Source organism: Falco naumanni, chromosome 10 (assembly GCF_017639655.2).
Source record: "Falco naumanni isolate bFalNau1 chromosome 10, bFalNau1.pat, whole genome shotgun sequence".
Classification (NCBI taxonomy): domain Eukaryota; kingdom Metazoa; phylum Chordata; class Aves; order Falconiformes; family Falconidae; genus Falco; species Falco naumanni.
Genome location: NC_054063.1, coordinates 31566183 through 31589901, shown reverse-complemented (window position 1 = coordinate 31589901; position 23719 = coordinate 31566183). Strand labels below are relative to the sequence as shown.

At 42.8% G+C, this 23719-nt stretch overlaps 1 protein-coding gene across 6 annotated transcripts in view; it reads left to right on the top strand.

The window, feature by feature from the left end:
* The first annotated feature begins 2809 nt into the window (after positions 1 to 2809).
* The window catches only part of EYA2 (EYA transcriptional coactivator and phosphatase 2), a 101189-nt gene continuing 80279 nt past the window's right edge, over positions 2810 to 23719 (top strand). For 2 of the 6 annotated variants that reach the window (XM_040609076.1, XM_040609074.1), the window contains exon 1: positions 4182 to 4313. In XM_040609076.1, the coding sequence (XP_040465010.1) occupies positions 4249 to 4313 (65 nt within the window). In that variant the 5' untranslated portion in view covers positions 4182 to 4248. Of the gene's footprint in view, positions 2879 to 3798; positions 3901 to 4181; positions 4314 to 16069; positions 16358 to 23719 lie in introns of those variants that run through there. The other 4 variants (XM_040609078.1, XM_040609081.1, XM_040609075.1 and 1 more) reach the window with 4 other exon arrangements.

The window sequence follows — 23719 nt, the reverse complement described above, 5'->3', positions numbered from 1 at the left end:
AAGTCCCCTCGGATGGCACTCCTGTTAAATAGCCAGTCCCACATTAAGTGCTTTATTATGCCGAGGTCAGTCTGGAGGCATTAAAATTAAATATATGCCTAAAGTCTTCCCAGAATCAGACCTTAGTATCTTGCAGGACTGAGCACTAATACATGAAATAGCTCTTCTTTAAGTAATTCTGTTTAGCTGTACAACAATGAAATTCAAAATATTCTCTAGCTTGTGTTATTTATCCTCTAATTACTTGAGGACAGAGCACCTCTCCTCTGTTTTAAAAATACTGCATAAATTAATGATGTACTAACAATAACAGCAGTAGCAATTCTGGGCATTTACCAGGGAGGAAGCAACCATTAGCCTTGAGAATGAAATTTCACTGCAGTCCACAAAATAATGTGTTAGGAAATACTATGGTTGCCAACTTTCGCAATTTTGTTGGAAGTCTTATAAAAAGTGAGGGTTGGGGTGTTTTGGGTTTGGGTTGGTGTTTTTTTTCCCCACAAAGCCTGAGCTCTGGCATCATGTGAGAACATGAAAATGTGAGATTCTCAGTTTTAATTTTAGAAAACAAGTAAGTTACTCAGCATTGTGGTTGCAAAGAGAAATTGAAAACATGAACCCAAGGGCCAGAGAACAATTAGTAAGAGCCTGAAATGCATCGCTTTTACAATCTTCAACTTTGGAAAGCAATTTCATGACACGCAGGGTCTGACTCAGGACGTTTCTATGCTCAGGGTTAACCATATTCAGTACCCCAATAAATCCTCTATACCCTTTTCGAGGACTTCTTACCTTGGTTCGTACCAAGAGGGTGGCATCACATCTTAGTTGTCAGGGAGGATGCTAAAGTTAAATATTGGCTCAATTCTTGTTTTTTAAATGGAAACAGTTTGTACTGATGTAACTGTTAACTTTGATGATGAGGTGGACAGCAGCAACTGGAAATATTTCCTCAAGGGAAATGCACTCTCTATAGTAACTAAATTTTGGCATCTAGCTGCTTGCTGCCTCAGAGGAGAGGCTGAGGTGTAGCTGTAGGCTCTCCCAGGCTACGGGATAAGCTCTCTGGATCCCAGACTCTGGCAGAAGGTGGCTCCCCCCGTGTGCCCTGAGGATAGGGAATGGGCTCACTGCCCAAGCCCCCCGGGGTGCCCAAGGAGGATCATTAGCTCCACAGTCTCTCCAGGACACTGTCACCCAGCCAGGTGATCGGGATCCATTTGGTGAACGTGGCACTTTCTGCACAGTTTCCCTTCACTCTTTAAGTTTACAGTATGTGGGAATAAGCACAAGGCAACAAGTCAGGCAAACCCCCTCCTAAACCTGCCTTATCTTGGACCAAAAAACATTCCACCAGTCTGAGAAATCCCTGGCATTACATGGCTGATGATGACCTAGCTTGCTGAAATGGAGACTTTTACTGAGCTAACTGCCAGGACTCGCTCCTAGGCTCTCTTGGTACCCCTGGTACCCCACGCAGCTGTAAGACCCACATATCCCAGCCCATACCCATCTATGGGGCAGGAACCATTTTGCTCCCTTGCCTTTCTAAATTGCTTTTAAGATCTACAGGTATTTTGCTGGATACTAACAATGATGAAAATGTTTAAAATTCCTGTAACTGAAAAATAGCCTTTATCTTCCTTTTTGCACACTTCTCCCACTGTGCCCTTATCTACTTTTCCAAGTATTGCATACAATGTTTTTAGTGTATAAAAAGGATATTAGAGTAGACAAATAATGTTTACCCACCAGCTCAAGAAAGGTGTTTCTGGCACCAATTCACAACTTACAAAAATTACTTATACTGAAAGGGACAAGGAGTGTCTTTTTGTGTGCAGGGTGCTGTGCAAACAATGAGGTCCTGGTCTCTGACTGGCTCCCTGTGGCATTACCACAAACAATACTAATTCTTAAATACCTGCCTGGCTTTAAGCACTTAAGTAAATAATTGTATTGATCATTGTAGGACTATTCACATGCATAAAACTAAGCATATATTCAAATATGTTGTGAAATCAGGGGTCGAGTGAATTTTGCATGTAAGGCATTTTTTGATGATTAGTATATATACGAACTTGTTAAGACCAGCTCCAAAAGCAGCTAATGTGGCAATCAGGCTTTTGGGCAGGGTGAGGGGCAGGGGGGGAAGGAAAAGATTGATTTTTTTTTTTTTCCCAAGATTGACCTAAAGGCTTTCTTGTACTTCGGAGACTCCTCACCAGAACCACAATTACAGGCAAGAACAGCAGCAAGGAAGCCCCCCAAACCAGCCATCTCTCCGAGTTTAATGTGAGAGCGGTGTAAACTCAGAACTGCAGATAATCCATGGGGAAATCAGTGGGTTAGTGCTGAGAACTGATGGGGAATAACAACTGAAAGAGCTTCGGTTTTTCTAGGCCGGCGGGAGGTAGCTCATGCTAGGAAGCCTGCCAGCTCCGAACTGATGCTGGGAGCTTTGTCTCCTTTGGATTGTAGGAACACACTTTGCAGTCAAACTGATCTGAGAGATTTTGATAGTAAAAACAGCTGTCTCGTTGCAATGATGTTTTTGTTCCATTGTCAAAATTTTGAGTTAAATCCATGAGTGGGCTGCAGCTTGTTCAAACCCTGAACTCAACACCCTTTGTGCTCCTTTGGCTTTTCCACTGCGGTTCATGGGATATCTCCTTCCTGAGGAAAGGGCTAGGTGTAATAAAAGCCGTCGGGGCGAGGACTTGCAGGTCTCCTCCGACGCCTCCCCAGTGCTGGAGAGACAGAACTGGAGAGCTGCAGTCTGACTCAGGCTGGGGAGAAGGGGGGCATAAAAGAGGAAGAGCGGGTGTGGAAATGAAACGCCCCAGTGCCGCTGTGGCCGGGCTGCATCCCCAGCGAGCAGGTATGCCGGTGGGAAGGGGCAGCCGTGCGGGATGTGTGCCGTGCGTGGGGATGAGCCAGCATGGGCAAAGTGAAGCCACGAGCATTGGTGTACAGTATGAGGGGACGCGTGGAGGGTGCACGTGGCGGGAGGCCCCAGCCCTGTCTCCCCAGCATAAGCCCTCCGAAGGTGCCTGTTGCCCCTCTCGAGGATGTGCAAAGTAGCAGATGACGTACCTGACAGAGGCACCCACCACATCAGGCAGGGACAGAAGTCCCCCTCCAGGTGCACCTAACAGAGATTGCCTCTGATTCCGTGCTGACACGGGAGATGCGGCAGCATCTCTGCATGGCCACAGCTCCAGTCTGGCTCCCTTGAGATCAGAGCCAGAAGCCACATCACCCAGGGGGCTTTCACCCTGTGGGGAGCCAGGAGCTGCACGATGCTCTCTGCGCTCTGAGGGCAGAGAGGTGGCTTGGCGCTTTCTGCAGGACCTGCAGCTCTGTGGCACAGCGTGCATAAGAAAACCAGACGTCCACAAAAGCCCTTCTTTTATAATTTGTCACTAGAGATCAGTAACACAAGGACTGTAGTGAGAACGGTTATTTTCAGGGAAGCGGAGCCTAGAGATAAGGTGGTTGTTCACGTGGTGTTCAAGCGTCCAAGCTTTACACCACGGAACTCTTTTAAAAACTCGCAGCTCAACGTACCAATACAGCACCGATACAGCAACCGTCGCGGCCGAAGCCAAACCGCGCGCTAGCGGTACCTGCTGTCGGTGGCACTTTGTTAGGGACCGCGGGGCAAGCGGCCGGGCCAGCGCTCCCTCCTGCCGGGGCAGCGGCGGTGGGTGGCGGGGCAGGCTGGTGACAATAGCGGAGGGGCTGCCAGGGCGTCCCCGCGCTCCGGCCGGGCCCCGCGGCGTGCGGGAGCCGCGGGAGGCTCCTCCTCCGCCCCGCCGGGCCGGCACCGCGCCGCGGGCAGCGCAGCCCAGGCCGGCGCCGGGGGAGCGCGCTGCGACACGCCGCGGCCCCACGCGTGCGGTAGGTGCGGGCGCGGAGCGGCCACCCCGACGGCGGGCAGAGCCGGGAGAGCCCCGCGGTGCCGCGAGGGGCCGGCGGCCCCGGTGACAGGCTGCCGGGGGGCGGGGGCGGAGGGGCCACGCGTTCCGGCCTCGCTCCTGGGGAAGCAACAGGTCAGATGAAGCGGCTGAAAATCGCCGGCGCCGTCCCTCGCCGTGCGGCTGCCGGCGACGCGGCCGGGGCGCAGCGCTCCGCACCCCGCGGGCTGCGGCGGGAGGCGCGGCGGGGACGGGGGGTGGGCGCAGCGCGGGGTGCGGAGCCGCCGCCCCGCTCCGCTCCCTTCCGCAGGCATGCGCGCCTGCCTCGCACATGCTCACTGCGCCCGCAGCGGGCGCGCACACTCCGCAGCGCTGCGGCTCCGCGCTGCACCACCGGTGAGTAGGGGCAGCGGGGGACGGCCGCGGAGCGGCTTCTCCCCGCGCCCGCGGAGGGGCCCGGCGGCAGTGGGGCGGCGAACGGGGCTGTGCGTGTCCGCGGCCGCTACGGAGCGTGGAGCCGCCTCCGCGGGCTGCGCGCCGGGCAGTGCGGAGCGGGGCAGTGCGACGCGGGGCAGGGCGCGGAGCGGAGCGGGGCGCGGAGCGAGGCGCTCACCCCGGAGCCCACCGGGGGAGCGCGGAGAGCCGCCCTCCGCGGGCGCGGAGCGGCTCAGTGCGCAGCGCGTTGGGGTCCTGCGTGCGGAGTTGCGACCGGGAGCTAACAGAGGTAGTAACTGATGCTTCACGTTTGATTTTCACCTGAAAACTGGCTTCGTTAAGGAATTACTTTGAAAACTGGAGCGTGCGTTCAAATAAAACGACTTAACGCTCTAATTCGCCGTTGCTTCTATGAGGGAAACTTGTGCTGTGGTTTATGCAGTTTAAGTGAACTTTTTTTAAAGTGTTCAATTCTGTTTGACTCCGGTGAATGGCCTCTAAAGGAAATTATTCGGTGTACAGCTACAGTTTTTCAGATAGGCAAATGATATATTCTTTTGTATAAAACTGTAATTGTTAAAATACATACGGTTAACGTATAACAGTTTATTGGTCTACATCAAATATTAACAGAAACTTTGTTCAGCGTGGTACCACATTCACACATCTCTTCATGCCGTGAAAGGCAGTGGCAGGAATGGTTTATTGTTTAATCTTTCTCGTGGACTTTACTAGTTTACTGAGGATTTCTTTATCTCTGCAATGCCATCCAGAGAAGGGGTCCTCCCCCAATATATTGAGAAAGCATGTCTGAATTCTTTCTGCTGACTATGACTGTGTGTGTTAGGGTGGTCTGGTCCACAAAAGATGGTATATATTTAAACTGGTTGTTCTGTGTCTAAACTAATGTTTTGTAGATTTTCATACGTGTAGTGTTGCGCTGGTTTGTATTACTTGTTGCTATATGCGGCATAAATTCTTTCTCCTCGTCCTTATTGACATGAATAAACCATTTCTGTTCTTAAAGCTGAATTTTTATTTCTGCTTTGAAATTCAAGGCATCATGTGGCCTCAAATGTTACACATCCAAGTAGGAAAGACTTGCAGTACAAATGCCCTGAAAATAATCAGTGCTCGCAGCTTTGGAAGCATTCCAGAAACTTTTAAAGCATGTTTTGAAAATGCACTTGGAATAGCACAGCAGCTGATAACTTGATTCAATTATTCTAACTTATATCTCTTAATGAAAGAAAAAAAAGTCTTAAACATGTGATGCAAAATTAAATTGTGAAGTTGTTGAGTCAGATTGTCCATGCAATTCTCATGCCTCTTCTACTCCCCCACCAACAGGTCAAAACATTTGGCTAAATATCAGGCAGTGTGCTTTTTTGGTTTTAGGCTCATCGATTTGCTTTGCTTTGTTTAGCCCGCTCCCCTCGGCTCCTTTTCTTTTAAAATACTGTGTAGAGACTCGATTCCCATGACTCACTAATCTTATCACCATTATTTGGTTGAAATGTTTGAAATGGGCTCCTGTTTCAAATACAACCTTGGCAGTCTTAAATTTCATTAGAAAACCTTCATTAGGGAGAAATAAAAATGTTGTTGATAAATCCCCCTCCAACAATAAGTCCCATATTCAACTACACGATGTGTGCGGATACGCCTTGGTTATACAAAGGAATTAAACTCACGTATTCATATGAAGAACTTGATCTTGGAATACCACTGAAAGAGTCTTGTGTGTTGCTGTGGTGTTGTGCTTAGCTGATTGATATGCTAGATTTTTCTGAAAACATAATGATTTAACTATTAATACTGCAAAAATTAGTTGCATGTTTAACTTCAGGCGTGTAAGGCACTGTACTGAAGTCAGCGTGGCTGTATTTGTATGTCAGTATGTATATGTACACACTGCTGACAAAGAAAACAATTAAAGAAGTTAGTAATTTTCTCCTGTCTTCCCAACTGTTATTTATGATGTGTAGTAGTAAAACAGCTATTCTGAAATCAGCTGTAATTCTCTTCAGTAAAATTTGTTTCTTCTGTGCCAGATTTTGCAGTAACCAGATGGTTTTAAGGTGTCTTCAACTGGAGAACAAGCAAAAACAGTGCTGAAGACTAATTAATTCCTTGCAGTAAATTCCTTCTGCAATAAATTCACAGGTTGTTAGACTTAATCTGTGGAAATGATTGTTAAGATTACTTGTGCAGTGAAAAATGCTTTTAAAATTTTGTGAAAACTAGCAGGAGTTCTTAGAATGCTAAGAAAATATTTTTGAATTAATTTTGCCTGGCTGGGGTCACTTTTATTAGGGACAGACTGTTAAAGGAAGTTGCAAATTCAGATCCTTTCCATAAAGCATGGAATGCTGCAGTTGTAATATGAAGATTTTAAATGTATGCCCTAAGTGGAGGCATCATTTGGTGGATCAAGTAGGAAAATCTTGTACTGCCATTTTCAATGTATATTTACCACATGCGTGTTACTTGCAGCAATAGCATATAAACTTGATTAGTACATGATGTAGTCTTCTGGACTAACAATCACATTCTTTTCATTAAATTTAATATTCTGCTACACAAGGAAGAAAAATAGTTATACCAAGAAGGAACAAAAAATATGTTCAGGGCTCTAAACAATAGCACATACAAAGTAAAGCCAGTCAGCTTTTAGGTATGTTCTTTTTCAGTGGCTTAATTTAGTAAAAAGTAGAAGATTTTGATTTTTTTTTTTGGTAGTTTATATCTGCTTAAAAAAAAAATCAGCTATTCAAACCTCTTGGCATAATCACTTTGATATGAACAGAGACAACTCGGCAAATCTATTCCCTTCCCTTCCCTACTGAAAAGCCAGGAAGACCATCCAAGTTGGGACTGCTAAGAGGTCTCATCAGAAAACAATTGTTCATTCTAATTCTCTAAAACAATACTTCATCTTTATTTGCAGATCTTAACTCAAGTAATGATGTTTAACAAACACCTTGTTTTAATCAGGTGAGGATAAGCCCTTCAATTAGGATGTAAATAATTGCTCATCTCAGTTGGGTCATTTGGGGCCTGGAGGTGTTGCCATTTGCAGGTAGATTTGGTGCTACCAGAGTGTTGAGGCAGGAGGGAAGAGAAAGCAGGAATAATGATTTAGGACTCTGCAGTCATCGTGCAAAATGTTTTTGGATCGCTGCATACAAAACCTGATCTAGTTCCCTTCTTCGGCAAGCTGTTCCGTTGCCCTTGAATTACAGCTGCAAGAGGTGTGAGAGGAAAATTGGATCCAAAATAGTGGTCACTGCATAGATGGTTCCAGTAAGTGAGGGTGAATATTTAATTAAAAATAGTCAAACCTCTTTTCATTCAGTCTTTGTACTTGGGCTTTAATTATGTATTTGAGATATTTCAAAGGTGTGTAAAATATATGTGGGCATAATCCTTCCCATTTAAAATTACTTGTCTGCAGCTGCTAAAGTCATAGCATTAGGAGTCACAGATAAACATGTTTATTTAACATCAGCATTATCTGTTAGATTGTACATGGTTCATTAACATGGAGAGAATACTTTTTGTTTAATAGTGTGTGGGAGCTGCCAGAGGTCAGAAGAGGTTGTTTGCCTGAAGTCGAGATGGCATCTTGGCTTTGCTCTCCCTCTGTTTGTCACCTCTGCTGGGTCCGGGAAATACTGTTAGTGCCATGCTAAGGTATTTTCCCTCGTGTTTATGTACGGAGGCTCTGTGAAAAGCCAGGAGTCTGCTGCGGGGTTGCAGTAAGGTTTATGGGGAGTTCTAAGGAAGGTTTGTTGCAGTTTGTGGAGGGTTGCTTTAGTTGGGGTTCAAATAGAAAAAGTTGCTTGGAAAGGGAGGAGCAGCGGGGAGAAGGGAGCCCGGCATGTTTTGTGGTGCCCGCAAAGTGCATGGCTATAAATCGAGGTGTTTTACAGAACCTGGGAGATGGATGTACGATGGCTTGGGAAGTTTGAAGTTTCATGTGCCAGTGGATAATGTTTTGTTGGTGTGATTGGGCCACAGTTGTACCTGGGGTGATGCTGAGCTGAGGCTCGAGGAGAGGTGGCTGCGCTGTCGGCAGGGGACCAGGCAGGAGCGGGCCCTTCTGTCTCGACAGAGCTGGCGGGGTGCTGTCCGCTCTTCCTCCTGGTGACCAGAAATATGCTTGGATATATGAAACTGTATTGGGGATGTTGGAAATACCTTGTATAGAAGTAACTATGGCCTCAAGTTTGAAAAGGTTACTTAAAATGTTTTTAATATAATTTATGTATACAAGCCAATAGCCGTGCACTGCACATAGTATTGAGGGAGAGATCTGTGCACGCACATGTATACACAACTTTTAACTTTTTTTTTTTTTGCATTTGAGCTTCTTGCAAATGTTTCTGAATGTTTCAGACAAGTTCGTGAATTTCTTCAGCCTGATTTACTTGGTGGGAGCTGTTCAGGCTTTTTTTTTTTTTTTTTTTGCCTGGGAGGGTGAAGATAATTTACATTTCTGATAGAAAGAAATAAAGAACTGACTTACATGATTTTTGTCTAGCAAGGACCCCCAGTAGATAATAACCAAAAGGCATTGAATAAAGTATTATTGTAGAGATCAAAGTGGCTGTGGAAGATGCAATGTGAATGAAGCATACTGTAAATATGCAGTTTTCTAAAAGCATAACAGTAAAAATAGAAGGGATTTAAAAAAAAACAAACTGAACTTCTGTGTTGATTATAAGTTGTAACTGAAGTAAAATGAAGGCCTGGATATTGTTTTAAAGAAGCCAGCAAAACAGCTATTTTAAAAAAATAGTAGCTTCCCTCAGAAGGCTAAAGAGAGAAGGAAAGTAAGTGTTATGTTGGGGGGGAATGTCTGGTGTAGGGTTTTTTTCTTTGAATTATTTTCAACAAGTACTTAGTCTGTTCTGTATTTTTAAGAAATTATGTGGACAGCAATTTTGTTTCTTTACCAAGGCAGTGAAAACACCAAGAATCCTTTTTATAATTTGGAAAGAATGTCAAAAGAATGAAGTAGTTAAACCTAAGTGTATTAGATCATACGCCTTAAATGCATAAATAAGCATAACTGCAATCACAGAAACCAATGTTAAAACCACCAGGAAAACTCACCCACAAACCCTAATGACTTAAAGAGAATGACCTCAGCCATTGTGAAATTTGTGCCTATTTGTTGACTGACATTTTTTTGTAGAGGCAGACTGCGTGTTTCGTTGGGGTGTGGGATTTTGTTGTTTGAAAGACTTTTTTGGGGTGGGTTTGTTTTGTTTTTGTTTTTGTTTTTTTTGGTTTTTGTTGTTACTGCCAGGTTTGAATACAAAGAGTGAAAATAGGATTGAGGCCGGGAGAGCCTGGATAGGATTTGAGCCTCGGCAATTTGAAAAGCAGGTGAAGGGTTTGTTACTGATGGACAGAGACCAGTAGAAATTGATTAAAGTTTGTTTTTCAGATGTTAGAAACTTCCTTGATGATAGCTTATTTCTAACATATTCCCAGCTGGTTTCCTCTTAAGGAAATGAAGGTTTAAAGTATTTGGTTACAAACCTGAGATTTCTTCACGGCCGTGTCTTTGCGCGAATGCTGCTTGAAATGCCGGTGTCATTCATCTCCCCTCTGCTTTTTGGAGAGGAAATTGATGCACGGTAGAACCTCAACTTGCCTTTGCTGCAACGCCACTTAAGTCAGGACCTCCATTTCCCCAAATTATTATTTCAATAATAATAGACTTCTTTGGGAATGTTTTTAAATAAACCAGTGCTACAGACTGCAAACGCAGCCAGAGCCAAGTCACTCTGCAGACAAGGTTTCTCTGTGCTTGCCTGTTCCTGGCAGTGGGGTCCTACTTTTCTGGGTTGCAGTAATAAAAGAAGGTCCATATTTAATTGCCCCTTCTGAGATGTGCATAAAGGTTTAAGAAAATGGGTAATTTTATGCTGCTTGTTGCCTAACTCTAGGCATTCTGTCTCGTGATGCAGAAATTCGTGTTTGCTGTCCCTGCTCTTGAGAAGGAAAGCAGTCCAGATAAATACATAAATAAAAATCCTAAATAAAAAGAATTATTTAATACTTGTCGGCCCAGATAGTAACTGGTTAACCCAGAGATAGTTGATGCCTCTCCCTGTGCTGGAAAGGGCAGACTTCACAGAGAAGCTCAACCAGAGGAGGAAAGCCTGGTGCTTCCAAACAAAGGCAAGGGGACGTGGGGAAAATTTCTTAAACTCAGCAAATGCCTTAAAAACTGGAAATGCCTCTAGGATTACTCAGGCACCCACAAGAAACAGTGAGGGGAAAGTGGGGCAGGCATCTGAATTTTTTTTTGTTTTTTAAATAGGTTGAGTAAGCAAAGCAATCTGGGGGCCCCAGTTATTTACAACTTAGCTTGTGCACTACACAGAGAAGCTCATCAGTTGTCTTAAGGGCGAATTTTGCATCTATTGCAAATTGTGCCTTTTGATGACATATTTGATTCATCTTTTTGCCATGTAATTGTCCTACAGCTACTTTGAAATAGCTTTGATCAGTTTTGAATACAGATCTGTATCACCGGTTTTGATTCCCCTTGTGACTGCTCTTCTGTGCTAAATTATTGTCTCTTGACTGTAATTGTAACTATTTGACAATTCTTTGATTGTAAGTCAAGTCAATGTATTTACAAAATACTGTACTTTCAGCAAATGTTGACAGTGTGTACTTCAGTTTTGTAAACTATGCAAATTTATTATTTTTTCCCATTTCTGTGGTTGAAACAACTAAATTTTGTTTAGAATTGAGCAATACTTTTTCTTTGAGAGAGACTTTTTCCACCCTTTAACAAACTAAAAAGCACCATTTTTAATGAAACATGACACTTTTGTAAGTAAAATATTTGAATGTTATATTTGCTGTGTCCAAATTTTCGCTTTTTTTAATAAGCTAACTTTACTTTTTGAATTTATAGAAGCATGGTTTTGCTAGCTTAGGTTTGGCAAGTGCTACATTGATGCTGCTCCTGTCTGCTGAGATACAGTTAGGCACAATGTCTTAATGCTTTGTAGCAAAATAAATTTTCTCCTTTGTTGTGCTTAACTGTGGGTAAATATATTAGATACAGTCCTGCTGCCACTGCAGTTCCTAATCATTTCACTCAAGTAAGGATTGGCCCCTTTTTGGGAGGGAACAGTTTCAAATCTTCTGTACTTGTTGCACAAATGCATTTTTAAGAAAACTTAAGAAAAAAAATAAATCGCACTGTAACCACTGTCAGTGCAAGTCCAGCTGACTTCTTCAGTGCCTGAGCCTTACAGAATGGGAGCGGGAATTGCTGTCTTTCTGTGCTATCCACGCTCATAGACTTTATTTGCAACTCAGCAAAGGTTTTGAGCAACAGTTAGCAAAAGTCAAGAAATCCAAATCGGGTGGGAAGCCAGTTCAGGTCCCTGAGAGGGAGGTATCACAGCCCCTGTGGTAACAGTGGATGTAACCTCCTGCACTTTGCAATGATATGACTTAGTGCTTGGTGTATGTCTCCTCTGACCTAATATTCTTCCGTATGTTGGTGGAGTTAGGTGTGTAGCAGGAAAATAGTGCCGGCACCAATTTTTGTTTTTATTTATTGGAGTATTATTATCAAGATCCTCATTCTGTTTAGTCTCGGTAGCCTGTTGTGTAAATATCTACTTTAGAGGAATCTTGTTTCTAATGAAATTCAATTCTATCTGAATAAGAGGCAAGCTTAAGTCTCTGACCTAAAATACGTAATCATTCAGCAATGCTGTAAATGTGTGTAACCCTGTACAAGGCAATATAAGATATTTTCTGTATGAAAACTTTGACAGACATTTGCTGTCTCTCCTTAAAATGACTTTGCCCTCTTCAATATGTCTGCACCTGAAAATTTTAAGTTGTGGTTTGAAAGAAGGCATATTCTGCCTGTTCTGTATGATTTCATTTTGTTTGTTTGGCAGCCATCCTTCCTGTTCACTGCAGCAGATGAATATAATTTGGGGAAATGGATGGGGAGAGGGACTAAGGAAGCCAACTGAGTCCTCTGTAAAATACTTGAGATGCAGCAAAACCTCTGGGCTACATCAGTTTTGAAACACCACTTATTCCCCCCTGCAAAGTAGGGGTAGGGGGTGGAGACAAATGCTTGATTTGGGGTTGAAAGTAATAAAGGATGATGCTGCTAAAAGTCAGACACACTGATGTTGGAGCCTGGCCTTTGCTTTCTTAAAGCCCAGTGCTTCTCCTTCCCCCAGTCCCCCCTGCCACAAATCAGGATTATTCAATCACAACAGCAGTTTAACTGTATCTGTGGTGGAGCAGGATGGTTGCTTAATGATGCACAGAAGCATTGTGCCCTGGTTTAGGACAGGAAGTGGAAAATGAATATTGTTTTGAACTTTAACTTTGTGAGCAGACAGAAAGTAATTATCGGAGCTGGAACTCCCCCGGGAGAAGTGGGGGAGTGATGCACTGTGCTTGTAAGAAGCACTGTGGGATCTTAAATATCTAGTAGTGTTTAATGCTTTGGGTTTATATTTCTGCTTTTTAATTGATCTTCTGCTCCTCACTTTTTCTTCAGCAAACAGAGGAAGAAACAATTAAACAATTGCATGTAGACTTCGTGTACTGTAATCATTGATAGACGCTCTCCCACCCTCCCTCTGCTGGTGGGGCAGGACTCTTAAATTTCTGTCTTGGTCCTGGTGTTACTTTCAGTTGTAAAATGAACTTTCACTGCCTGGGTTACTTTAATGGATCTATTATAACATGGAAAATTGACCTAATTGATTAAGAGCACATAATTGTATATCAAGCCATTTAATCAAAAGCCATTTAAACTATAGAAGTTTATCTGTCTTATAAAGTAGAAAACCCCACTGAAATGATACAGACTGCATAGTTGAGAAGTTAACATTTTGTGTATCAAGTTTTTAATGACATTGCTATTAAAATATTACTGACCACTTTCTAGAAAAAAATGAAAGAAGGCAAAGCTCTGCCTTCACTGAATGTTTTGCTGTATTTCAATGGCCTGTGACTTCAGCAAACTGCCTAATTGTGGGGGGGGGTTTTGCTCTACTTTGGCTTCTACTTTACAAGTTCTTCAAGAAAGACTAGCCAGTGCAACGCTTCTTCACCTTTTGTTATCAGACTGTGTAGTATCTTTTGTAGATTTTTAAAATCTTGTTCTCTATTAGGTTAGATAATTCAACAAAGAAGGTAAAAGATTTTTTGCTAACTTTTTGAAGGTGATACTTCTACCTAGGTAGGTACATGGGGGTTTTATCTTCTTGGAAGGGAATAATTCCTTAGCTTAAAAATTATAATACTTGAAATGTAAAAGCAGAATTACATTGATTTTCACAGTATGATTAAATATGTTATTTATGATAATGTCTCCTGATCAATTTCACGAGACTATTTTAGTCTTATATTAACACATTATGGGGTTCTTTATTTGTGGTGAAGTTTTAAAGGTAGTAAAATTAAGTCACTTTAAAAGAAATGTGTGATGATTTATTGTAGCAAAGTAGGTGAAATTCCTCTAGAGATTTTAATATCTTCCACCTGGTATAGAAATGAAAAGAAAATATTCTTTAGCTGGTGACTAATTTGTCATTAATACCCAGGGGTTCCTTCATTACAATGCAAAGATGTCAGTTTTAAGAGAAACATACCGTGGAAAAAAACGAGTGCAGCTTCCTGTTGCAGACACTTACTAAAAGGAGAAAAATAAAGTTCTGGAAAGCAGCCGAAGCAGTATGGGGAAGGCTCTAAAGCTATCAATCAGGGCAAAATGGTTGGGGAAGGATTTTTACCTGCAGGCTTCAGTGGAATTCATTAGGATATGTTCGAGGAGGAAAGTCACTTGATATGACTCCAGAGGAGGAGCTCTGACATGTAGTAATACCCAGGCTGACGCTCCGTTCTCCTCCAAACTGCACGTACCGCATCCTGGTAATTGTTTGAGAAGGAACTGTATTGTTTAAAAAAAGTCACACTCTGCTTACTGATGGCTTTTTATATTTCATCACAATGTTAAATGAATTGGGTCCCAGACTTAGTGTTCAGATGAAAATACTGCTAGAGAATATCTGCAGTATTGACAGCTCAAATCCGATGACAAACATCACAGTGTCTCTGCCACATTGATGTCTTGACAAGTCATTATGCCCAGTGGAGAACTATTCCAGCGTCCATAGACTTGTGTAGTGTCATCCGTTTGTCTTTTGCTGCAATAACAAAACTTTGACTCTGCTCCTGTCCTTCCAGTACTGCGGCTTCCAGCAGCTCAGTGTAAGGAGAGGGAGCACGAGCCATCACTATACGGGGAGAGGTACAAGTGAGGATTTCAGTCTCTCTCCGTTAAGAAGCCCATTCTGCACTCATGTTGTATGCAGGCAGGCACAGTAAAATGTGAATGTGAATACTGGATAGAAGGCATCTGCTTATGACCAGCTTTAGAAATTTGAAGTGGGTGATTGGCAATGGCAGCAAGGGTCAGCCTGTGGCAGCAGATTATCTGCAGGCAGCCTCGGTTGTCCACCTCACTGGTGTGAGAATCACAGCAACTGGTTTGGTTTCCACTGCAGGAGCGGGTGCTCTCAGGTGGAGCAGGTACCACTACCCTGTGCCCTGCAGCCACAGCAGTCCAGCTTGAGGGTTTTCTGGTTTATTCTTCCTCTGCCTTTTTGTACAACCCAGAAAGTCGCTTGGGAAGCACGCTGGCTGTAGGTGTCTATGACAGAAGTAATGATTCAGTGTTAGGGCTGCAGTGATTTTAGAGATTTGGGAAGAGGTAGTCAGTACTGCACCAAAAAATGTGCGTTAGAAATGACATGCATGACAACTTTGTGATAAAAGTGTTTATGTAGCAGGGGAAGCCCTGGCATGTCCTGCAGACTCCAGGCCACATTAACCCAGTTCTCTGTTCCTTGCTAGAGGGTAAGATTTAATCCTGGCCATTCTGTGGTCAGTTGGAGAAAAGGAAGATGTGACATTCTGTCAGTAGCAGATTATTGGAAAGGAAATTTATTCGTTTTGCTGTGTTTCTTTCAGTTTTAGTGTATTTTTCAGTCAGAGCACTGAGGTGAGTAAGAAACTTTTTTGTATGTGTGGTGGGTTGAGCTGGGCCGGTGGCCAGGGGCCCAGCCAGCTCCTCTGCCGCTCCCCAACCTGAACAGTCTGAGGGGAGGAAATAAGATGAAAAAGCTCACAGGTCAGGATAAAGACAGGGAAATCGCTTACCAATTACTATCAGGCAAAACAGACTCAGCTTGGGGAAAATTAATTTATTGCCAATTAAAATAGGATTGGATGGGGAGGAACAAAGGCAAGAATTAAACCAGCTCTGCCCACCCACTTTCCCAAGAAAAGGCTCAACTTTGCTGCTTCTTTCCCAATTCCTCTACCTCCCCCAGAGCAGCGTGGGGGATAGGGAATGGGGGACTGCAGGCAACGTAGTACGTAATATTTCCTTTCTGCCATGCCTTCCCCCTTCTCACGCTGCTCCCCTGCGCTAGTGTGGGCTCTCTGAGCTGCAGCTCCCGTCAGGAGAACCAGCTCCAGCCTGGCCGCTCAGGGGAGTCTGTGGCACACACCTTCCCGCCCTCCCCTCAGGCCCTGCCGCAGGCCTCGCAGGGCTCTTTCTCTCAGGTGTTTTCCTTTCCGCTGTGCCGAATTTTGCCCTTTCACAGAGGTGCCGCTGGCTTCCCCGCTGGGCTCGGCCGGGCCCTGCCGTGGGTCTGTTGTGAAACCGGCTGGAACCGGCGCGGGGCAGCCCCTCGCCTCTCCTCACGGAGCCCCGGCGCCCCCCCCCAGCGCCTGCTACAGACGCCAGATACAGTAGGACAAAACCAGTGCTTTATTAACTCATATCAGACTATAATCTGGTGTGATCGCACGTCCCATCCAGTGGGAATCGCTGCCAGTTTTGGAGCATTTCACGGCAGGGAAGGAAAGGGGAGGGTGACACAGGAGGTTGTCCTCGCTTGTCCTGTGTCCCGCCTGAGGTAAGAGACGAGCCTGATAGTGGGTGCTCCCTGGTTGATGAAAGCTAAAACTATATCCACCTTTTCAAAAGCCTCCGGGCTGATGCAAAAAAGCTGTTTGTGCATCTTGTGGGCACAAGTGATCCTGCACAGGAAACTGAATTTGTGTTTTACTGTTGTGTGTTTTTGTTGTTTCTTTTAAATTAACTAATTGCACTTATAACTTGCTGGCTCTTGAAATGTGTTGCCATCTGTTAAATGACTACCTGAATTAGGGATGCATTTTTTTCCATGTTCAGGATCTCATATTTGCTAGATATGTTTTCTTGGAGAGTGTTTTTTTATTTTTTTTTAAGTTGCTTGTAATTTTGTAACTGCTCAGAAGATGGGAAAAGCTACTGTAGGGCACCTGTCTTCCTCCCCATCTCCCCAGAGGTCAAGTCTTTTTATGCGTTTGGAATATTTTGTGGGTTAATATTCATATGGAGAGTGTAGAAACAGGTGAGATGGTCTTGCCATCAAATAGAGGCCATCTTCTGATTTTAATTGTGTGTCCAGGGCTTAAATAACATTTAAAATTTTCTTCAGATGTTGGGCTTCAGGGCTTTTCAAGCTGTTAACCTGAAGCTTGTATAGCCTGGTTCTTCTACCTGATTTACATTACAAAGGAAGATACGCTTTCAGTTTGTCATCCCTGATGGTGGTGGCAGCTCTGTGCCTAGGAAGAGCCAGGAGTGTGCTGGAGGGAGTTTGACTGAGGAGGGCAAAGGATCCGGCTGTTCTCAGTGGAAGCAAGTTTACTTTGAGAGGGATCTTGCCAAAGATTTGCCTGTAGCTGCTAACAAGGTGGTAAGTGAAGATGACTATGTGGTGCTAGTGTTACTATGCATAGCAACGTGTTGCTCTGTTGGCAAGCCTAACATTTTATTTGGCCTCTTTCTTCTCAAGAGAGCCTGACATTTAAGCATTTATGGCATTTATGCATTTTGTCCTGGAAAGCAACGTGAAAAAGTCATTTGAACAGCAGTCAGCTCAGGAGAGAGCTCTGTGTAAGTATTTTTATGTTTAACCTGACAAGTCAAAGTCTTGCCTCAAAATATTGTCAGCCACTGTGCAAAGAGCGAATTAATCATTCGCTGGTCCTTTAACTATATGGTAAACAAAACCAACCAGGCCTGTGTTGTCCTGCTTGCAGCCAGTTCTCTTTTGTTCAACACCTCGTGCGGGAATTGGTTTGAATCCCCATCTGGTGAGGTGCCTGTCTCCCCCAGCAGACATAGTGTTAATGGCCCAGGTGCCTTTTTAATGAAAGGGTTTTGTTGTACCAACATGATGGTTTCTGGCCTTCCACAAGTGGATGCGCTCTGTGTTGGTGCAGATACCATTACCAGAAGAAGCTGTATGGAACTTGCAATCTTGTGGTCACTGGAACTTAAAATTCTGTAATTATTCTTGGCATATACTCTGAAAGGTTAGTGCATACTAGGCTTTTTCCAGAGTTACTGAAAATCAAGTCCTGAGTTGTGTCATGGGTTTTTTTTTTGTAGTGGCTCAAATGGTTGATACGCCCTTGTGACCTTTGGAAGTGCAGTTTGGATTGTAATCCACAAATCAAATGTTAGTAAAGAAGAAGTAGCTGGGATGTGACTTGTGGAGGCATTTTTCAGATGGTCCTCTGACAACTAACAGTGAAGTGCTTAGAAGCTGCAGTATTACTTAAGCAAAAGGGGAAGCCAGGGTTTAGTTGCCAAAATCTAACTACTTTAACTTGCAAATTGGGTGAATATAGGTATGCTTTGCCCTGAAGTCTTAGCCTAGAAGTTATGCAGCAGTTCCCAACACTGTAAATGTGAAGATTTCCAGGCTCATTTCAGTGCTGTCAACCAAGGCTTGTGTTCAGTCTTAAGCATTTTTCACTTTGGTTAGGAAGGCCTGAAATAATCAGCCCTTGGAAAGGAAGCTGTGTTACCCTGATGTGAGTTTAAAATAAATATTTCTCCCAGATTGTAAATGTCCAAAATACACTGTTCAAATTTGTTCTGCTAGATGTTAACTTAAAATGGTGAAGGTAAGTGACTGTAAAGGTAATTTTCATGTTTAATTAGTTGTATGCATGATTCATATGTGGTTTTATTCTCATTTCAATTTCTTGCCAGCCTTGCATTTTTATACTGCTATGAATCTGTGAGTTTGTATTTCGAGGCAATACTTGTGGAATGATGGCCACCAGTTCTCATCTTTCATGGACATACTAAGTGCATTTTTGATCTGAGGATTTTGACTTCTCTAGATACTGACAAGTCAGATTTTTATTGGTTTTTCATACAAAAGAGATATGATCCAGGTGTCTTCAACAATGCGTGTAACCTCAGAAGAGGTAACCCCTATGGTTATTCCTTAAAAAGCTCTTCAGAAAAAGAATTGCATGGAGGAAAGAATCTGTCAAGATTTCTTCTGCTTAAAAATGCTTACAAGTACCCTGTAGCCAGCCACTATATTCACTGATACTGAACACCAATGAGCCATCTTCCACCAATTCCTATTTAATTTTCTAGTTATCTGGAAAATCTAGCTATCTAGAACTTTTTGGCTCTGTTTTTAACTGCAGTAGATGGCTGCCAAGGTATTTGCATGACAAAGTAATTTGGTACCCCTGCAAATAGGACAGCACTGCAGATACATAAAATAGATGTCGGGTAAGAATTGCTGATGCAAAGTTTGCACACGAGTGTAGTTTATGGATTAGGTGCAGTAGGTGTAGTCCCCAAAGCCATGTTAAATGAATCTGTTTGTCACTCAATATTAAAATAGTAAAAGTGGTGCCAACTTCAACTGTATTGGAGTATTTAATTGTAATCCTGTGTTTACAGGGAAGTGCAGGTAGCTGTCACCTAAGCAGTAGAGTAATTTGGGCAGATTGTCTTATTTGGCATTAAAACTACAGTTGCCTTGCAAGCAGGGGGACCCTCCTTATAGCAGTCATGTTGATAAATTGTAGGTATGGTTTCAAGACTGGATTAAGCCGCCCGAGAGTTGGTGTTGAAATCAAAAGTGGCCTCCTCAGCCTGGCTGTGTGTTCCTGTCTCCTCCTCTGGGCTGGTGCTATCAGACACGCTGCAAACTATATCAACTTGCTGATCCAGCTGAGAAGACGACCAGAAAAAAAAAATGCAGTTTGTTGGTCTGGCTGTAAACAGATTTGTGTCGCTGCAGGAGCTTGTGGCTGGGCTGGGGAGAGGACAGGGTTGCATCTTTGGTCAGTAGTAAGGTCTTTGAATGTTTACAATCACTTGAAGCTAATCAAGTCCTGACATAGATGACAATACGGTTTTGTTGTTACCCTTGATAACTGAACTTCCAGGCAACAATCTGGGAAAGAAGTTAGTTTCCAAGGTGTAGTCAGCCTAGTTGTTGGGGATTAATCAGCTTGATGCTTTAGTTTAGGCATTTTTTTTTTCATGTTCCCTCTTTTATTTATGCACTTAATATATAAAATTACCTGATTTGGACTTCCAACAGCATGTGCCAATTCCTGTTCTGCTCCTTCACCTGGTTCCCACGGGCACTTTTATGTAGGTATTTTTGAAACATGCATCTCAAGCACATTCCAGAGGAGGTTCAGAGTAAGATGTGAAATTTAGTACTGCTTTCTTTTAAGACAGGCAGAGAAGCTGAAGGAAAATCACGATTGTGTATTGCATGGTAAGAGTGCTTGCACTGAGTATAGGAAGCCTGGTATGATTTGCTCCAGGTGTAGGCTGTGTGTGTGACATCCTCAGTGGATAATAGAAACACACTGATCCTGATTTCCTTCCCATTCGGAATCTTGTCAGAAGTGAGTTGCCCAGAATTTTAACACCATATTAGTAGGACAGTGATGAGAATCGGGAATCCTTAATTTCTGGGTTTCTGAAGTCATTGGTGCATTGGCCACGTAAAGACCTCGCTGAAATGAGTTATAGCAATCCCAATTTTTTGGTTGCAATTTGTACAATTTGGAAATTGTATTTTAAAGTAGCATTGCCTCTCCCTTCAAGTGGGGTTGGGAGGATTGATGGACTAGCTATTTTAATTACTGAATGTAGGTTACATGTATACAAGAAAAACTTCTCTCTGACAAAAGATCTTGGCTCTTAGGTAGCACTAACCAGCTCAACTTTAATTTCACAACTTGCTGCCAACAGCTGCCTTACTAAGACATAGTGCTCATAATAAGTGAAATTTCACAAAAAAAGAAAAATTAAAACTTTGTTCCAGCTGGATTGAAAAGGCAGTTGGACCACTTCTGCATATAAAGCTGCCATCCACATAAACATTTCAAATTACTTTTTCATTTTTAATAATCAAGATCAGACCATTTCTTATTATTGAGGCAAATACAAGGTATTAGAAATATAGTTTCATTCAGAGTCCATTAGTTATTGAATCCTGTCCAAAGTTAAGCATTTGAAGTGTTTTGGGAGAAACTCACCTTTTAGTTTCAGGTTTTCAGGTTTTTGACAACCTACTCAGATGAAAATCCTGAAAGAAATGGACTGCTCTAGTCCTGCTTGATAGTGCTCAGAGGGATGTTAGTTCCATCATTTGCTCTTGGAGCTGTTACTCGTGTATTGTTGAAAGCCCTGCAGCTGATGAGTGCTTGCCTGACTACCAACGGGAATCTCAGTTAAATTATCACACAACCTCTCTGCACATGGAAAAGATTAATTCTTACAGCCACAAACAGAATGAAGGCTTTGTACTTAGTATCATAATGTAAGTTCATACTGAAATACAGTGCCAGTAACCAACTCCTTTACCAATAAATTCACAGTTCTAATAACCATGTGTTTTTACAGCATCCTGATCCCAAAGGATCAAAGAAACATTGATTTATTTAGCTTTGGGTCCCATCCCCCGTTGTTCTTGCTCCTTCCCCTTGCTCCCCATGAGCTCCAAAGAGCTGTAGATGAGATGAAACCCAACTGTTGTTGCATAGTCCCAGCAGGGAGGGACACTTTGCAAAACCACAGAAAAGCACATTTTAGCCAGTAGAAACGACAGGAAGCATTGTGGGCAGACAGAACACAAACACTAGAGCCTGCTGTGGCCAAGAGTCGATATCAACCTGTCTAAACTGCTATAAAGTTATTTATTGATGATAAATGGATTGAAAGTTGAAAAATTGAACATCTTAAAAAATTACACTGTGCATGTTGTATACGACTTAGCTGCTGTATAGAAAAGTTCACTGAAGACAGCACTGATCTTTCCAAACTGGGTTGAGAATGTGACTAACAATATTAGTTCACAACAGCAAAGTTGAGAAGTGTTGATACAAGTGTCTGATGAAGCAGGAATGCATTACTCGGTAGAGGTGTCAGCAGCAGCAGCATTATGTCCTTTAATTAGGAAAAGGTGAATAATGCTCATAAGGAGGATTACTGCCCCATAGTTGACCTATTGGTAATGCGATCATGTCCGCAGACCTCTGTAAAGGCCTATTGCAAGCATATGCGAAGACATCATGTAACACCTCTTGTAAGTAGTACCTCAGGGCTGTGAGGATTTGTATCCCAAGGGATTCCAGAGTTGTGGGACTGGTTGATGTTCCTCATCAAAAGGCCAATCCAATACAAGAAGGTTTCTGAAAACCTGAGTCGACAAAGCTATTTAGCAAGCAGTACAGAAATCACTTTACAAAAAGATGGTTTATGGTTCAGGCAGTATTTGTTGGCTGTGTATTACAGCAGCAGGTAGAGGTCCCGGCCCTGCTGAGTGTGTAGATGTAATGCTTCTTATGCCAGAATATTTACTGATTGTGACCAGAGATAATCATGTAGAAAAGCAGGGTGGACACAAGATAGAAATTGCCATGACCAGATCATTATTTTGTTATGAAGCATAGCAAATATTTGGGCTTTGCCTCTGAATTATACAGCTTTAGGAAAGCTCAGTATTTTCTAATGGCTGAACATGCTTATTTCTAAGCCTAGAAACCCTGATTCTGACTAGAAAAAAAACCACTTTTTTTTTTTTTTAACAGGAGAACCTGGGGCTGAGTAGCTGTAACTTTCACTATTTAAAAAGTTTTTCAATCCTATCTCTAGACCAGTGCAATGACCTAGAGTTACTGGTTGTATGCAGGCCTGTGGGTCTATCAGAACTGGCAGTTGTTCAGGGAAAAAGAAATTGATACACTGAACAAAACTCCTGTCATCAAGTGGAGAAACTCCTTTTATGGCATAATTCTTACTTCAAGATATTTATGCTGCTGAAGTATAGTCACCTTGAGCTGTGCTTTGCTTGTTTAGTGCTGCCTAGGGTCTATAAAGTACAGATTTCAACCAGTACTTGAAGCAGCATAATTTGTTATTGCCAACAAGAGTCAGAAAGTGTTGTGGGGAGAGAAGCAAAGATTACGTGTTTCTGTGTTTCTTAGGGTTTTTTTGTAAGGGAAGGTCCAAAAACGTTTGCTGCAAAAATGTCATTATTTTGTGTCTTCGTAGGTGGGAATAGCAGAAATATGCATGTGCCTGTTCATTGATATGGAATATATATTGGAAATATTTAAAAATTGGAATGATTGAATATCTGAAACTGTTCCTTACTCTGTTGGATGCAGGAGAAAATATCACAGTGCAAACTTTTTTTGACTTTTGAACTATACTGTTCATAGGTCTTTTATATACACAGAAGGGTTTTACTGCTTTGTAATCAAGCTGCTGAAGAAAAATGTCCTTTTATTCACTAGGGATGACTGTAACAAATTAAAATGGTTTCCCATTAGCCTTCCCTACTTAGCTGAACCACTTAAAATTACTTTGGACTTTGCCCTTGTCCAACCTCCTCACCTTTTACTCAAACATTTCTGCTTCCAGGAGTGCAGCAGTATTGGTTGGTCCTAGAGTCTTCTGTAACTGAGGTTACAACTCATTTCGGGCTGGAAACAGGAGTACCAAGGTGGAGCGCATTTGGAGTTAAAGGTTTAGTTTTAAAAACCTAACGCACAGCCTAACCTGTAGGTGATCTTTGGCATCACAGATTGCTGTTAGTGTTAAAAGCTGATTATAGCTTGATTGCGTGCATATTTTTCACGAAGACTGTGTGCATGCAGATAAAGATAGGCTGTTTTGGTTTTAGGTTTTTGTTGTTTGTTGGGTTTGGTTGGGGTTTTTTTATTGCTCCTGTGAGGTTTCTGTGGCACTAATGGCTTTACCAGCTTGTGGACAGAACTGTAGAGTTGAAACAACCAAATCTCTGAGGCTTGTCTGAGCACAGAAGTACGCTTAAACAAGTGTATGTAATGTTGTCTCTTTCTCCTGCCTATTAAATGCAACCAGAATTACGTTGATTTACAAAACAAACTGCAGGTTTAAAACTGCTGTTCTGTCAAATGTACAA